The following is a 16,863-nucleotide window of genomic DNA, read 5'->3' as shown; positions in this document are numbered from 1 at the left end:
ATTCCCTTGTGCCTTCATGGTTGTTACCAGTATAAACCTTTGCAGAAGAACTGACAGGAAAACAGGCCCAGTAAACAACAGAAGAATAGTAGTAACTTAGTATTTTCATTGTTAATGTAATGTATAACAGTGCCCTCTGTCTAGAGGGAAATAGAATAAAGGAGGCAATTTCATTGTGGCCAGGTAGGACCTTCAGGAGAGGGGCTGGATATCGTTGAAGTGGTGAGCAGAGAGCCCTGGGACCTGTGTATCTGGAGTCACTGGAAGTAATGGGGCTGTACAGGAGCACCATTTGTGGGGATTAGGGAAAGAGCCGAAGGCATGCTGACCTGATTGTGTCATGCTTCAGGCAGATGAACCTTCTGTGAATAAGTGCTCCCACTTTCTTCAATCCATATTACCTTCTGCTAGCATCCAAGTACATGTTCTGCACTTCAGAGAAGTGAGTGTGAGCGTGCTGATATGACTTCAAAGAAAACAGAAGTGCATCTTTCCCAATATGAATTACTCCAAGTCCATTATAGGAGCACTTGGACACCTCACAAATCTTTTACATATTATTTTTATTAGTGGAACAGCCCCTTGAGGGCAATGGCAGTATACAAAGTATTACCAGGATGGTAAGCCACTCTTTGCTCTCCAGGCTTCTGAGAAAACGAAGTTTGAAGGGAGAAGTAAGAGAACTGTCCCAACTGTGGGTCTTGCCAAGGTACTTCCTTACTGATTAGTTAAGATGTTTGTAAGCAACTGGTACCTCAGGCACAAAAAAAGACCAGAGTTCTGACAGTCTTAGGAGCTTCCTGCCATTTTTGTGTGTTTTCTCCCCTGCTAGTGGTGTTGGATGACAGCAAGAGGTTGGCAAAGAGGAAGCTGATAGAAGAAAATCGAGAGAAGAGACGTCGGGAAGAGCTGCAGAAAACCATTGGGCACAAACCAGAGCCAACAGATGAGGAATGGGAGCTCATCAAAATTGTTACTGAAGCACATGTGGCCACCAATGCACAAGGAAGCCACTGGAAGCAGAAAAGGAAATTTCTGGTAAGGGCTGTAGCCTTATATGCTGCTCTTAGAGCCAGGTTCTGTTGTTTCTTCTGCAGTGCCTTGCCAGCATTGCAACCCCAAGGAGATTTTATTGCCAGTGTACTGATGTTTGTGCAAAAAAGGATGATTTTGCATAGTTATTACTTCATTTTTCATGCCTGAACCTCAGTGTTTGATCAGACCATGTATTTCAAAAGATAAACAGCGTGTTGCTATGTTAAGGCATACTCAGCTGGATACTTTTATTGTGCTATGATAAGAAAAAGTAGAAAAATTGTTTCTCTCCTGATTGAGAACAGAAGCAGTCTATAATGCATACTGTATTTTTTTAATATATTCTGTCTAGGGTTAGTTGTTTTTATTAGGGACTATCATAAAACATATTGAAAGTGTTACATGATGTTTAAGTTCTAGATGAAAGCTGGTACTTTAGGTTAATAACTCAGGGGTTTTGCCTCTTTTGGTTAATGGTGGATATAGTAATGAAAATATATTAGGCAAGGAAAATTAATTTCAGTGAGAACAGGATGATACATACACTGTACCATTGGGATTGCAGCCTACAAAACAACTTAGATTTTCATCCTATAACTAAGAGTCAGAAAATAAATGGTGATTTGTGATGCTCAACCTTAAAAAAGGATTTGTTTGATTTTTCTAAATCGATTTTTAAGGGAAATAAGTGCAGAATGCAAAATGCTTGTACCACACAAAAGAGGGATTAGAGACTGAATTTCAGAAATACACAGGAGTCTTTAACAGTCAGGGTATACTAAATCAGATAGAGCACACTCATCTTTTTGCAAGCCTAGGCTCCTACTGTGTAATTCACCATGGGAATTTCAAATTTCAACTCACTGTTGAATTGCTAAGAGAAATTATGTATTCAGAGCAGCTGATCTCTTTTGTAATAAATCCCCCTTTTTTGGGGTGGGGGTGGGGGGTTTAATGCCAGTGATACAATCTAAATTTCTGTATGAAAGGCTTGTGCTCATAGTACTCTACAGTCAGGAAACCACAGTCATCACTGGCAAGAACCAAGAGAGCTTTTTCCAGGGGTGTTGCAGAGCAAGGTGTGAGCAGACCAAGAAGCACCTGCAGTAGTACTTTTGGTTGCTTAGACAGGAGTGCTGTTCTTCAGGTATCAGCTGGTTTGGGATAAAACCTAAGGAGCTGGAAGTTGGGGTTGGGAATGAGATGTTGAAAACCGGGAGAAGCTGACAGTCTGCCCCCGGAGCTATGGATCTGTCCTTGTGTGGCTGAGGCTGGTTCTTTGTTGACAGGGACTTCATTGGGGTCCACTTTACCTCTTGTCCTGTTGAGTTGGGTGGAAGAGGCTCCCCTCCAGTGTGTTAGCTTTAGCTGGCTCTCCTGACTTGCTTTGCTTTTCCCAAGAAAATGCTGTGCTCTTCCTTTTTCTCCATAACAATGGTTAGTGTGGGTTTAAGCCTTTGGTCTTTTTTTGCTTGGAAGCAGTGAAGGTTGATTATCATGAGCACACAGACAGTGTGGTTTAGTTACCCAAGATTCAGGGAGGGAGAGAGCCTAGAAATGAGTTTATTTGAGTTTTTTAGTAGAAACCATTAGATAATTGAGCCCAGTCTTCTTCATTGTTCCTTTACAATTGGTATTTGCTTTATTAACACATTGCTGAGTTTTTTTTTCTTGTAAGAAGTTAGATTTGGATTCAGATTGGTTACAGAAGGATCTTTTATGATGTGTTTCTTTAAAAAAAGTGGTTGAACACAAGTTTTTATTACAGACAGCACTTTCAACAGCTCCTGTGTTTCAGTGTCTTATATAAATGTCATGGGGCCCATCAGTCTTAAAGGTCTGTTTCTCTGGATTTCATCTACTTTTTGACCTTAATGTGAACAGAATGAAACCTCTGCATGGTGTTTGGTAGGTGTTTGTAATTGCAAAGCCACACTTAAAAAAAAAAAAACAGCTTTGATGTGCCTGTTTTTAAAATACACGGTAACATTGGCCAGCTGCATAAATACCAGGTGAACAAGTTCAAGTGCAGTTGGAATAAAAAACACTCATTACAGATTCTGCTTGAAACTATTTCATTGTATATCCCTATTGAAATCCTCAAAATATGATTTGTTTTTCATTTGGAGAAGCCTTGAGCCAAAATCATGCAACAAGCAATTTCCACCCAAAATTTTGCACAGATGAGTTCAAGTTCCATTTACATTATCCAGGGTACCTTTAGGTTAGCCTGTTCTTTCTTGCTCATAAGTTGTTTTAGCTTTGCACATAAGTTGTTTTAACCTTTTGGAAACTGGCCTTGGCAATTGCCTGGGGGCGGGGAGGGTTATGATACCTGGCAATCTCTTTTGGGGAGACTTTCTGAGCTTTGAGCAGGTAAAGAGCCTAAATCTTCAAAGCATGCAGCACCTTCTGACGGTAACATGTCTCCTCAACTCTCTTTGCTTTTAGGGAGACTTGAGAGCTTTCAGCTGAGAGCTTTCCTGTAAGGAAAAACGTGCCTATGTTTTTAAGTAAAAGATGCATGTGCTGCACCCATAAAATACATAGATACAGACACAAGGAAGACACTGTGTGCACAACAGTCCAGCTGTCCACAAAGAATGGGTAGAAGCATACCAGTCACCCATTTTTCTGTGCAGTCACCTCTTTCACAATGAAAATGAGTTCACAGATTTGTACAACTTACCAATGAATTCACATTTTGTGATGTAGACAGACTTCACTTATAAAGCAAATAGTGTTGCTTTTTATTTCAGCATCTCTTCCATACCAAGCAGGACTTTTTGGACTATAAAATAGTTGCTCTAAGACAGACTGCTCCTTTAAATATCTTTGTTTATATCCTTAGCCAGAAGATATTGGGCAGGCACCAATAGTTAATGCCCCAGAAGGTGGGAAAGTGGATTTAGAAGCCTTCAGCCAGTTTACAAAAATTATCACACCAGCGATTACAAGAGTGGTGGATTTTGCCAAAAAGTTGCCTATGTTTTGTGAGGTAAGAAGACTTTCTTGCACTCCTCATTTTTATGCCTGTTGTTAAAAACTACTCAAAATACTCTGGCATGGAACTTAAAAATTCAATGTGTCTAAAATTAAAAAATTAAAGACACTCAAAATCAATGGGACTAGAATAATCTGTATTTTCATGAATTTTCTTTTTTCTGTGATTACTGAAATCCTGAGTTTGTTAATCTGGAAGTCATTGTGGTTCATTAGGGACTCAGATATGTCTTTAGAGGTGGCCTTGAACAAAGCAAATTAACAAAAAGATACTGTCTAGAAGCATTGCTGATATGTTTAATAATATCTTCCAGCACATGGTTCCCTATATATCTTCTGGTTCCTTGGCAGGTACAGTATTGTAGAGTTAGGTCTAGACAGTAAAAAATTCTTGAAATTCAGTAAAGGACCTGTGTCCAGGAGTGGCACTTGCCTTCTTGGATTCCCTAGGCTTGATTCTTCTGAATGGGGAGGTTGTGCATAAAAGAGTCTGTGAAAGCAATGGATTGTCATTCCAAGTAGATTCTCATATGTAAATATACAGTAAATAGACTCAAAGGCCTGGTTGCACATAAGGAATACAGAGGCCTTATGCTGATCTCATTTGTACCAAGGTATCATTTTATTGAAGGACCAGATGCAATGCCTGATTATATTTCTTTTCCTCCAATTTAATAAATGGTATCAGAACTGCAGCCTGAAATAATATTACAGTCTTAATAATCTAAATAAGTATCATAGAAAGACTTGGGTTGGAAGGGACCTTAAAAATCATATGGTTCCAACCCCCTTGCCATGGGCAGGAACACCTTCCATTTCATCCTTTGAGGTCAAAACCCTACCAGAAAGGAAGGGTAAGGCAGCCATCAACTTTTACTCTTCTGTGACAGGCAGCTTTTTTTAAAAGACAGTCAGGGAGAGCTGTATATGTTCTCTGGCAAGTACATAACAAGAAGAGGTAAATATCAATAGTAGTCATAGTGTAAATATCTCACCCTGGCCAGCCTCTTCATTGGTGCCATCAGTCAAGGAAGCATGAAATAGTAGCCAAGCATGAAGATTTTAAAATATGAGGAATATGTCCATAGATCATGAGCATTTAGTGTCTGAGGGAATCTGTCACCTCTGATCTGGCATTTGTTGGTGGGAAATTGCAGTGACATACCAAGGTAGTCTTTCCAATTTGGAAAGCTCTGCCAGTCACACCCAGACTTCACTGCCCATCTGACATCTCCTACCCCTCCTGGCTGCCATGGACCCACTTGTGTCAGAGCTAGGCAGGAAGCATGGATGAAGAAGTCAAGGAATCATTGAGCATGACCTCTGTATGTTATGTGGCTCAGATGGACAGGCTTTGTTTACAGCTGAGCCACTGTGTAAACCTGGCACCTGCCCAAATACAGCAAGATCTGATGACTGGGTGAGGGACAACTCCTCATGAACACAAAGGAGTAGGACAGCTGTCCTCTGAGTTGTCATATAGCACTTCCTGTAGCATGAAGAAAATTACGAATGTTTACTCCTTTCGGAAGGGGCACCCTCCTGTTAACTTTGTTTCTATTATGATTTTTAACCCATATCTTTTTCTTAGAAGCAACACTGTGTGGGCTGTAGATTTTTTACAGGAAAAAACACTTCTTTCTTCCATAGGACCTGGAGAGCATTTAAACATGAACTCAGTTCATAATTCCAGAAGCTGTCTGAGAATGCAGTAAATCTCTGTGAAAGAGGGACATGACAGGGAACATCCATGGCCACTTATATTCTCATTAGGCTACTTTTCCTTCTTTATCACATCTTTGGACACATGTAGAAGCCAGCAAAGCACTGTGAGTGCCCAGCTTAGTTTGTGTGCACCCATTGGCCCCTGCCTCAACAGACTAATCAAAGTATAAGGAAAACTTGATTTCCTTCTCAGCATTTCTCCTGTTGTTTCCTTCCTGCTTTTCTTTCTGCCTAGAAGATGAAGATTGAGGAGAATGTAATAAGTTTAATGTGAGTTTTAAATATCAAGGCATCAGTGGTTCTACAGTGGGTGAAGCTGTGTAAATACTCTTTGAGGTCACTCAACTCAGCTCAGTTCCACGGTGCTGCATTGCACGTGTCCTGCAGAGGTGAGCACTTCAGGTTCCTGCCTTGTGCCCTTTCTCCCTGCAGAGAGAGAGGAAAGGACAACACATGGCAGAGTTTCAGTCACATTTATTGACTTCCATCCTGCTACTGGAAGATGCTCTGGTAGCAACACTCAAGTGATGAATGTAGGTAGCATTAAAATCTTCACAGCTGGAGTAGAACTGATGTTCAAGCCTCCTGCCTCCTGCTACTGGCAGATAAGACCTGAGGCTTGGCATGTGTGAAACAGGTGTCCCATGTATCCTTCAGAATTAGAAAAGCAGGTGAAAGACAGGCATAGACTGCGACTACCATAAAGAAGTTTTAAGAAGGATCAAGTAGAAAGAATCCTCACTAGTTTCATGGCTCACTAATAAAACAGCTGAAGCATCACGAAATATCTTCTCTACTGTTACCTATTTCTTTTCTACTGTTCTTCCTTCTATTTAGAGGTTTGGTGTTTTTTTCATTTTCTCTTTTCTTGTCCCTTCTCTCTGGCTTTCTTTCATGTTCTTTTTTTCACTTCCATTGCTTTTTCCAGTGTGTCTTCATGGTTCCTTTCACATATCTATTCTCATTTTAATTTTTTTTAAGCTCCATTTCTTTCCCTACTTCAGTCTCTGCTGCCAAACAGTGGAATTGTCTTGGGTAGCAAGACTTCTGCTGTGCCTGTGCAGTCTTCCCCACACAGCTGCTGAGTTGAGGGTCATCTGTAGAGAAACTGATTTGCTCTGAACAGGATGAGTCAATTTTCTTGTGTATTGAACACTTCACGCCTGAAGCTGTCAGTGCTGGAAAAGTAGCTGCATGACTCAACTCATTTTCCTGACCATGGCTAGCTCTGTGCTTAAAACTCTTCTCTAACAGGGAACTGCTTTCCTCTTGCATTAGGTAGCTCTGCATCATTTCCCACCAAATCAGTGCACTTGCTTTGCAAGTACACCGTTGCCATGTAAACCTATAGTTCAAGGGGGTTTTATTTTTGAATTGCAAAACAGGTAAATATAATAATTTTATATAAATCAAAAATAAATGGCTTTTTGCCTCCTTTTAAACCAAGTAGAAGTGGGTTGCTCTTTCATATGTGGGACACTTGCTGTTCGCTTACAGTCTCAAAACTGTCTTGGTGGGTTTTGTTATAGTTGAATAACCTATGAAAACATAAGGACATGCTTTTATAGAACACATTCTGCTCACATGTCAGCATCCTGGTTATACTCTGTAAATACAGAACCTTTGGACAGCTTGCCTTTGTTAATGGCATGGAAAAGTCACATGCCCTGAAGATCACAGTTTATGCACCAGCATAAAAGCTGTAGCTATACCATAGATTTTCTGGCTGTCCAGCAATAGTGTAGGGAGCTCAGGGAGAACAGCCTTACTAGATTAAGTCTAGATAAATAAATTCTTTGTTATTAAAAAGGGCCATGAGAATTCCTGCTCCACTGATTGAGGTATATCCTCTAGATATAAATATTTGTTTAAAACTCAGTCCACTTACAGACCCTCCCAAATGTCTTTCCTTTCCTCTGGTCAGGTAAGAAATAAGTATGGCTGGTAGTGAATTTAACTGGGATGGCTGAGGTCTGCACCAGCCCAAATTATAGTTTATTCTGCTATGATAGGTTGTAAGCTGAGGGAGACAACAGCTGTGTTATTGCGAGATTTCCCAAGGGTGTGTGGAGATGCTAACCAGGGAATGTTAACCTGCACTCAGTTCCTGGAGGCAGGAACACAGATCCTGGGGGTTTTGCAGAGCAGCGTGTTTGGAGGGGAACTGCATTATGCAGGGCAGTGTCCTGGGCTGGGAACTGCAACTTCATGCTCATGGATCTACTGTAGCTATAAAAGTCACTCAGTCTGACAAACATGAATTTTTCTTTTCCATTTATAATTTCTACAGCTGCCATGTGAAGACCAGATCATCCTTCTGAAAGGCTGCTGTATGGAGATCATGTCCCTCCGAGCAGCTGTTCGCTATGACCCCGAGAGTGAGACTTTAACACTAAATGGGGAGATGGCAGTGACAAGGGGCCAGCTGAAAAATGGGGGTCTTGGCGTAGTGTCTGATGCCATTTTTGACCTGGGCATGTCTCTTTCTTCATTTAATCTGGATGACACCGAGGTTGCCCTTCTTCAGGCTGTTCTGCTCATGTCATCAGGTGAGAACAGAAATATATTGGGATCCTAGCAATTTTGAAACTCTTTGGTCTTTTTCACAAGCCTCTTTGTAAAAGAAATAAGGTGGGTTAGATCTTGTAGTGCTGACTAGAGTAATGTGAGAGAAATTTTCTCTCAAAACCCCAGTGACTTATTTCGGTGAGCACTAGGAAAAAAATTCAGGGTGTTCAGAGAGTTGGACATAAAACTGGTTTTGGTAACACACCTTGCTCAGTTTGGTACTTAGGATTGAGCCAGGGATGATCATTAAGAAGAAATCAGTTCTGATTCTGAGCCAGTTTGGCTTAAATGAAAAATGGATAATTTAGCAACAGTGGTCCTTATTATAAGTTCCCTCTTCCCCCAAGTAATGTTATGCATTGGGCATTCATACACATTTCCACCAGTCTCATATGTTTAGTTTGACTTGCCCTCTTGTTTTCCTAATTAACAGCACCACTGCCTCCTAATGGGCATTTACAAGCTGTGCTGCTTCCCTGCCCTGGGACCATTTACAACTGGTCATGATACAAAAGCAGCACAGATAACTTCCTATGATTTCCAAAGAGTTTTTAAACTTCTCAATTTGAGTATGTTTTCATATATGCTTCCAGTGATTGTGCCAGCCCAAAGAGGAAATTCCATTCTTGGGCAGTGGCAGATCTGGCAAGATTTTATTTTAAGATGGCTTTGAAGATTGGGCACTGAATAACAATACACAATCAGTGATTTACAAGCATTAACTGCATCTGAGATAAAAAGGTTAAGGTTTCCACATTAATCACAACACAGCACTTCATTTTCCCGATCAAAACATTTTTGTTTCTTTTTAGGTCCCTACACACTGATACTGGAGCAGGGTTTTCAAAAGGCAATTAAAAAATTACCTGCTTTCCCAGAGGTGTCTCCTGAGAAGTGATGTGAAAGGGGCTTTTCCAGTCCTCATCTGGGTGCCAGTTGAGACAGCCAGATTTTTAGCCTTTGTTATTCCTTGGTGCTCCATAACAGCTCACCTGGAATCAAAGCATGATCAAAGCATGATCAAACCATTAGTCAGATTGTAGAAAATCTGTAGAAAGAAACTGTAATTTAGATACCTGACAAGGATTTTTTTTTTTGTTTCTTTATTAGTTGTTTTACAGAAAAATGTAGATAGAAGCTTAGCTGAAATCAGGGATCTGATGTTTTAGTCACTGTAAGGAAACACTTCCCAAACAGCTACACTCTGTGTATGTGTGTGTAAGTGAGCAAAGCAGGCACTGGATGAAGTAAGGAAGGATTATCTTCTTCTTTTAACAGGCATAGTACTAGCAAGTGAGTTGGCTGGAGTGAAAGAAGTTTGTGGCAGAGCCACAAATGTCCCCTGTCTCTCTCCTTTCTTTCCTAGCATCAGAATCATCCTATTTTTCCTAATTTATGATCAGGCATTTGTTAAAGCGAATATGTAAGAATGATAATTCTGCTGCTTTGTATCTACAGATCGCCCAGGCCTTGTTTGTGTCGAGAGAATAGAAAAGTGTCAAGAGGGTTTCCTCCTGGCGTTCGAACACTACATTAATTACAGAAAACACCATGTTGCACACTTTTGGCCAAAACTGCTGATGAAAGTGACAGACCTGCGAATGATCGGAGCCTGCCATGCCAGCCGCTTCCTGCACATGAAGGTGGAGTGCCCCACAGAACTGTTCCCTCCATTGTTCCTGGAAGTGTTTGAGGATTAGAGAGACTGAAGTGGTTCTCCACACCCCCGTCGCACTACTGGCTGTCATTTCATCCCGTTGCCCAGCTCTTCTCACCTGTTTGTTCTTCTTCTTTCGTGGTCTTCTGTTTCTTGAGATGGGGCTAGGGTTTTGTTTGAGTTTTCTTTTGGGGTTGCTGGGGGGCAGTTGTATACACATGGATGAAAACATCCCTTTAATGCGGGTACTTGTGACTATTGCAATTTGTTCTTCAGTCCTTTGATGTGAGTGCTTTGACAGCTTAACAGTGAAAATACGAACAGACCAATCTCATTCACCAGCATTTGCGTGGTCACCAGCTCACACCCATCATTGCCTCAAAAATAGGGGAGAGAGACTGAAGTGGCAGAAAGATAAATTTGCCTTCAAGTTGAAACAGCTATTGTTAATTTGACCCTGACAATTCTGTCTTGTATTACTCCTTTTGCAGGGTACAACTGACCAATTCATAGTAAAAATTTCTGGTCTTTGTCATGGTTTCTATTGTAACAATTACAACTATGATCTAGAATCTTCATCATCATTATGATCCCACAATTCTCTGAGGTTTTTTCCAGCAGATGCAGTTTACTTGTCCCCATAAATCAAGTACTTAAAATAATGCAGTTTTAGAAGGGACTGAGTCTTGGTTTTTTTTTCCCATGTGTATAAGATATTAAGATCTTCAATTTCTAAATTTGGACTCCAGGTAACTTCACTGGAAGGTTTGTTGGAGTGAGGACAGAAATTTGATTCTCTGAGGTGCTCCTGATGGTGGAGGGGTCTGCTTTTTCTGAGGTGTGTGGAAAATCCATCACTCTGAGGGAGAAGGCTCTCTGTCAGGATAGCAGACAGTGTCTCAGAGTTATTCAGGGATATGAGAGCTCACGGAATGACGACAAGGAGAATGAAACAAATGAGGTGACCTTCAGATAGGACAGAAACCAACTGTATTATTAACAACACTCAAGACTGTAGAGCTTTATCCCAGGAATACAAATAGTGTTGCTCAGCAGTAATCCTTTGTTTTATATATATAAAGTTTATATGCACCTATATATATAATTTTATATATATATATATAATTACAAATCTTCAGCAGGTGTCTTAAACATATTTCCGTATTTTTATCTTCTCTCTCTCTCTTTCTCTGACTCTGCCCTGTGTGTGTGTGTGCATGTGGATCAGCTGAGTTGTCTCTCTCTACAGGTATGTCTGTATGTGTTTCATTAGGCTAGATGCTCTCTTGATTCTTTTAATTTATTTCCACTAACTGCACTAGCAGGAACCAAACTGAGCAATGACAAAATGTCCTGCTGCCGAAGTCTGCCAGCCAGTACACACAGTCCTGGAATGTTTGGAGGCCAGTGATGAGGACATTGTAGGTAGAGGTTCCTCTCTGTCACCATCTCCATTCAGGGATGTTGTCCCTGGGTTTTATAAACTTGATATTAAACCATCCTCTGAATTTGTATGACACTTCTAAAACATCTTTTTCTTCTTCCTGGGAACCAGAGTTTTAGTTCATGTTTTTTGCACTGCCTCATACCCTACATTCTTTCATGTTGTGCATTGCTTTGTACCAGTTTCTTTCTCCACTATTTATTGACCCATTTGCCCAGCAAGTTGTGGGCATTGTTAGAGTGGATGTGTTGACTTTCAAAGCTCATGGCCCGTATCTGAACCCATAGGTTATGGGCTTATCCCCTCATAAAAACAGGATACTCAGGAAAACTAATAGATGGAACATGATATATGTGTGTCAGGAGTTAAACACTTTCTACCCTTCTTTCCCTACATCATTGATAAAGCATTTGGAGTGCTATTGGGCACATTTTTAGGGATGTGGAATCTTGTTCTCTCTGTTGTTTGATACCATATGCGCCTGTGATGAGCTGTGAGCACTAATGTTTTCACTTAGGGGTTTTCTTGTCAGAACACAAAACACACTGGGATGTGTAGGAGTTTTTCTGCAGGTAGCAGTGAAGACACACCACTGGAGATAAATTCTTAAATATTTGGTGTAAAACCTCTTTTGTTGGCTGTGTTGGCTCCATCTTAAAGCGTGTGTCTAAACAACATCTCTATCCAAATTCCTTGTAGAGCGCTGTCTTGAGGGCAAAGAGTCAGACACTGGCTTTTTGAACAGGTGATTTGGGGTGACTTGGAGGACTTACAGCATGTAGTAGGGAACTCAGAAAAGCATCCCTTACTTGCACTGATGCCTTCACAATCTAGAAACAAAACAACATACTTTCAAGACCATATTAATACAGCAAGGAATATAAAAGCAGAATTGGAGGCCTCCAGGTACAAATATAGCAAAATGCACACCTGATAGAGAACTTCTGAAATTTTATAAGTTTAATAAATTTGCATATTTAACAATAGTGTCCAATTAGAAGAGCATTTAGTTAAGTAATCCCCCCTTTTGGTTCTGCCCATTTGGAGCCTCTCCTGAGTTTCTAGCCCCATATTTATTATGTCGAGGATACATGGTAAAAGGAAATAAGACATCCTTGGCTAAAGGGGCAAGACTAAATAATATTTCAGGAATGTAGCATAATATGTCTTAGAGGTTATCTCACTGATCTAAAATGTAGGGGAAAGGGGTAGGAAAACTACTTTACTTGGAGCTACAGCCATATATCAGAAATCTACAAAGCTACAAATATATGACAAATACATGAAAAGCATCGGTGCCTATGGCTTGCAAAGAAAAATGTGCATGTCTTTTGAAGCCCTGTTCTGCCATGGATCTGAGCATGGAATTCCTCCTGAAGCCAGTGCAAGTACTTTATCTGTTTGCTTAATGTGAGCTTGAGTAGGCGTTCAAGCTTTTGACTGTGCTGCAGGTGACACCCAGGAGAGGAAGCATCACACATCTCTTCATGTTCCTAAATACCAATGCAGTTTGGAGCTGTGCTTAGGGTTCAGAAAATCAGGCCTCCTTCCTTAGGTGATTGCAGATGGACTGAAGTGCCTAAAATCAGGCAACCGACTTCGACAGCTCTGGCAGTGCTTTAAGCAGAAAGGACATATATCAACATGTCTTTCTAGCTTTTCAGGTTGAGTTGGAGTCTGGCACTTATTAACAGACTGAGTTAGTAGTATTCCCTAACTGAAAACTAAGGCCAAGCTCATGGTTGGACAGATCTGATGAACTGACATCTAATGGCCTCCTGATCTCCTACCAGTCTTACTTTGTCTCATTTCCTTTACTTTCCACAGTATGACTTCTGATTTATGTGATCAGGAGAGCAAAACTAACTGACCTTAGCTCTGCAAAGACGTACTTCTAAATATCAGTGATCTCAAGCCTTTGTGGGATTGAGCCCTGGATTGACCACCTCAGTGGCAGACACCAATGCCACAGTCAGCACCCTTTGCAGTAACTGGCCTTCTGAGTGAAATCACAAGCTTGTGCTTTCCAGTGCAGTCCAGAGTCTTGTTTCTGCTGGTGCCACATGGCTCTCGTGTTTGCTTTGTGGTCTACATGTGGGTCTCACACAGAAGGTTTTTCCTGTCAAACCTTATTGTCACCATTCATGGTATTGCCCTGAGTAACATGTGCATTTAGATACTCATTTCATGTGTAATCTCAGTTAAGTTGTGATATTTATTATAACATATATAGTGTGTGCTAATGATTTTTGTTTACATTCTGCCAAAATGTAGACCTTAGAGTTAGACCTCCCAGGTCCAAAATCATCTTTGAGCAGACTGCTTGCTTCTTCAGAGGCAGGTATCAGAAAGAGGGAAAAACTGTCCAGAAAGACCATTTATATCAGAAATCTGCCAAGAGAGGGCTGTTAATCACAAGCAGAGCATGTCATTGCTAGTGATGTATTTTTATGCTATGGAACTCTAATCTGTATGTGTCATATTGACTTCTTGCTGCATGAATCATAAATTTTAAAAATCAGTCTTACAGTTTTGAGATGTAGCCAGCATTCCTAAGGCTAAACCTTTTTCATTGACAGAATCAAAATCCACAACCAAGGAACGTTTTCCTCTCACTGTGAGAGCAATTGAAAGTGTTCAACATTTATCTTTTCACAAAGGAAGAGGCAACAGAACCTCTTAATGTGTCTTGTTATTGTGACCATCTGGAAATGATTGCCAGACGTTTCCTTTTGATATAGTAATGAAGTGATCTGTATTTAAATTTTATAGAGAGAATTTTATTCTAGTGTGATAGAGATTTATTTTCCACTTAAAGACTCAAAACGGTGTGAGCACGTTTTTGGTTTGTTTGTTTGTTTTTTTACTATGGTATATTTTTGCTTTAAAATTAAAAACAAAACAAAAAAAAAGGTTTGGCCTTATCACAACGTTTTAGTATAGATGTTAGCAAACGCAAAAAGTATGCATTATTTGTGTGTATCCACATTGACTGATGTCGCCTTCAAAAAGCAATATTGTGCAGGTAATAAGTTGTTTGTGACTGTCCATTGCACAGTTTACCTTCTTTAAAAGCTAACCTTGTTTATGCACAAGACAATCAAATGTAAATCTACATCAGCACCCAGGTGTGGATTAAATTTATGTAAATTACTGAGCACAATGTAAAACATTAAAAGACACTTTATTTAATTACACATTTAATGTTGGTAAAGATAGTATCAGGGCATGAACTAGCTGACATACTGTAATTTCTTTTTCTCTTTTCCTACTTCCTTAGCACTCTATAGTTTCAGTTTGCTCATAAATACATCAAATTAGTCATTCATCATTTTTTTGAAGAGGAGGTTGGTTTGGGTTGTTTATTTGTTTTTATGAAGTCAGTTGGGAGGACTTACTACTTTGTCTATGAGGTTTGTGGGTTTTACTTACTTGGTTTATTTTTTTATATCAGTTTCATGCCCTGAGGGTAAGGCAAACATTACACCATACAGTAAAAAACAAAGTACCTTGGATGATGTATTTTTTTGCAAACAGTGTTAAGAGTTATGCTAGATTGGTAATATTTTTTCAGCCTAAAATATATTAAAAAAAAAATCTGTGATCACAAATGTTTTAAACTATCTAAAGAGAAAATTTGTATATTTGGGGAAGAAAATAATTTTTACATAGCTTTTGTATGCAGATATTAAAATGTAATTATGAATATAGTGGGCATAGATAACTGTGTAAGCTTGAATTCTAAAAAAGAAAAAGCTTATAACTGAAAAGTGGTCCTGGTGTCTCTGTCTCTTTGTTGCAGGCTCTTTTGTCAGCTCTGTCTCACACTTCCAAGCCACTAGAATGGGAAAAGTAGAACCTAGAGCACAATGTTTTATCAGCTATAACCTGTTCACATTTCTGTGCTTCTGCATCCCTTTCATCACCTACCTCATATCTTATCTCCACTCCTCCCTTCCCTTGGGCAGTCAACCAAAGGTTTTCACTTCCTCACTCTTCACAGCAGCCAACCTTAATTTACTCCAGTGAACTTACTCTTGATTTATGTCTCACTCAATTACATTTTTTAAGGAACGCCCTTTCTTTCCTTCTCCACTCCCAGTCTAAACAGGGATGGTGTGACAGGAGCAATAAGCTTCCCATCTTTTCATACTTTCCCTACCTTGGTCCTCTACCTGTTGGAGAAGATCTCATTCAGATATTTTCTCTAGACTTATTTTCCTTTGCAGTTCTTATTTCTCCTCCAGTTCTTCCACTCCCACCTGGAAGAAGCACGGCCTATTGCCTGGATCCAGAGTAATGTCTTGGCCTGTCCCAGATGGCAAACCTATTCTGGGCTCTTGTTTCACCGTGATTTCCACAGGCATTCACTGGCTGCCTGCCAGCTCCTGCTCCTGGTCCCCTTCCACAGGAAGGGCCTGGACCCTTCCAAGGGATGCTGAGCTCCCTTTGTGTGGCACCCCTGGGAGCACATTCCTGACACCTGGCTTCGTGTCCCTGGCAGTGCTGTGGCAGCAGCTGGAGGGTCCATTCCCCCCCATTGTGGCCTGTGGGAAGAGGGGCTGCCTTCAAAGGCAGGAGGTGTGTGTGAGGAGCCAGAGGGAAAGCATGAAATCCCTGCTGTGCCTCCAATGGAATCCCTTCAAGCACTGCAGTTCAGGCACCGCGTGGGGAAGCCTTGCCAAAGCCTCTGCTGGGTTTGCACCGAGCCAGCAGCAGCCTGGGTTGCTTTGGCCCCTCAGGACTGCCTCTGGAGCAAGGAATTAATTTGGTGTGTAAAAGCTTGTTTACTCAATGTGAAGAAATAATTCTGCTTCCACAGATGCCAGTGCTCTGGATAAAGTGTTTTCATTTGTAGTGGTGAAATCTGTTTTTCAAAAAGTGGCGTGATATCTGTGGATGCTGAGAGCCACATGAATTTGCTTCAGTGTCTATTTATCACTACAGAGAAGGACATAAGAAATGGTAGCTCTTCCCCTGGAGCTCTGGCAATAAAAGCAGGAGTGTGTTCTTGACCTGCTGTTGGCTGCCTCTTGCACCCTGAGCCTGTTGATGAACACAGGCACTGTTTGTCTGCCCACTAGGCGAGGTGGGTGAGGATTTTCTGTCCTTGAAAACTGAGCCACATCTGAAGATTTTCTCTGTGAACTTGGGAGTCTAACAACAAACGTGTCACACTCATGGCCACGTGTGCTGTGTGGTATTCCCCATAGCATCAGTAGTTCCAAAATGAAAACCTGCGTATGAAAAGTGACTGCAAGCACATCACCTTTGAAATAAGTAAAGGGTATGTACAAAAGTCCCTCAGCTCTGCTTATCATATTGCAGCCCTCCTCACTGCTTACCAGGTAGAGAAGGCCCCTTCCCAGACTGAATCACAGAACATCTTTCTCTCCTCTCATGCCTATGCCGGGTCGAAGCACTGACCCTG

General features: G+C 40.8%; 1 protein-coding gene across 10 annotated transcripts in view; it reads left to right on the top strand.

Annotated features, from left to right (window-relative positions):
- THRB (thyroid hormone receptor beta) overlaps positions 1-15,202 on the top strand; it is a 154,905-nt gene extending 139,703 nt beyond the window's left edge. For all 10 annotated transcript variants that reach the window (XM_059846306.1, XM_059846360.1, XM_059846344.1 and 7 more), the window contains 4 exons: positions 833-1,038; positions 3,887-4,033; positions 8,054-8,312; positions 9,790-15,202. In XM_059846306.1, the coding sequence (XP_059702289.1) occupies positions 833-1,038; positions 3,887-4,033; positions 8,054-8,312; positions 9,790-10,031 (854 nt within the window). In that variant the 3' untranslated portion in view covers positions 10,032-15,202. The remainder of the gene's footprint in view (positions 1-832; positions 1,039-3,886; positions 4,034-8,053; positions 8,313-9,789) is intronic.
- Positions 15,203-16,863: the final 1,661 nt, after the last annotated feature.

The sequence above is a fragment of the Haemorhous mexicanus genome, chromosome 1 (genome assembly GCF_027477595.1).
Source record: "Haemorhous mexicanus isolate bHaeMex1 chromosome 1, bHaeMex1.pri, whole genome shotgun sequence".
Lineage (NCBI taxonomy): Eukaryota > Metazoa > Chordata > Aves > Passeriformes > Fringillidae > Haemorhous > Haemorhous mexicanus.
Note: the sequence above shows the minus strand (reverse complement) of the source record. Positions and strands in the feature narration are given on the sequence as shown.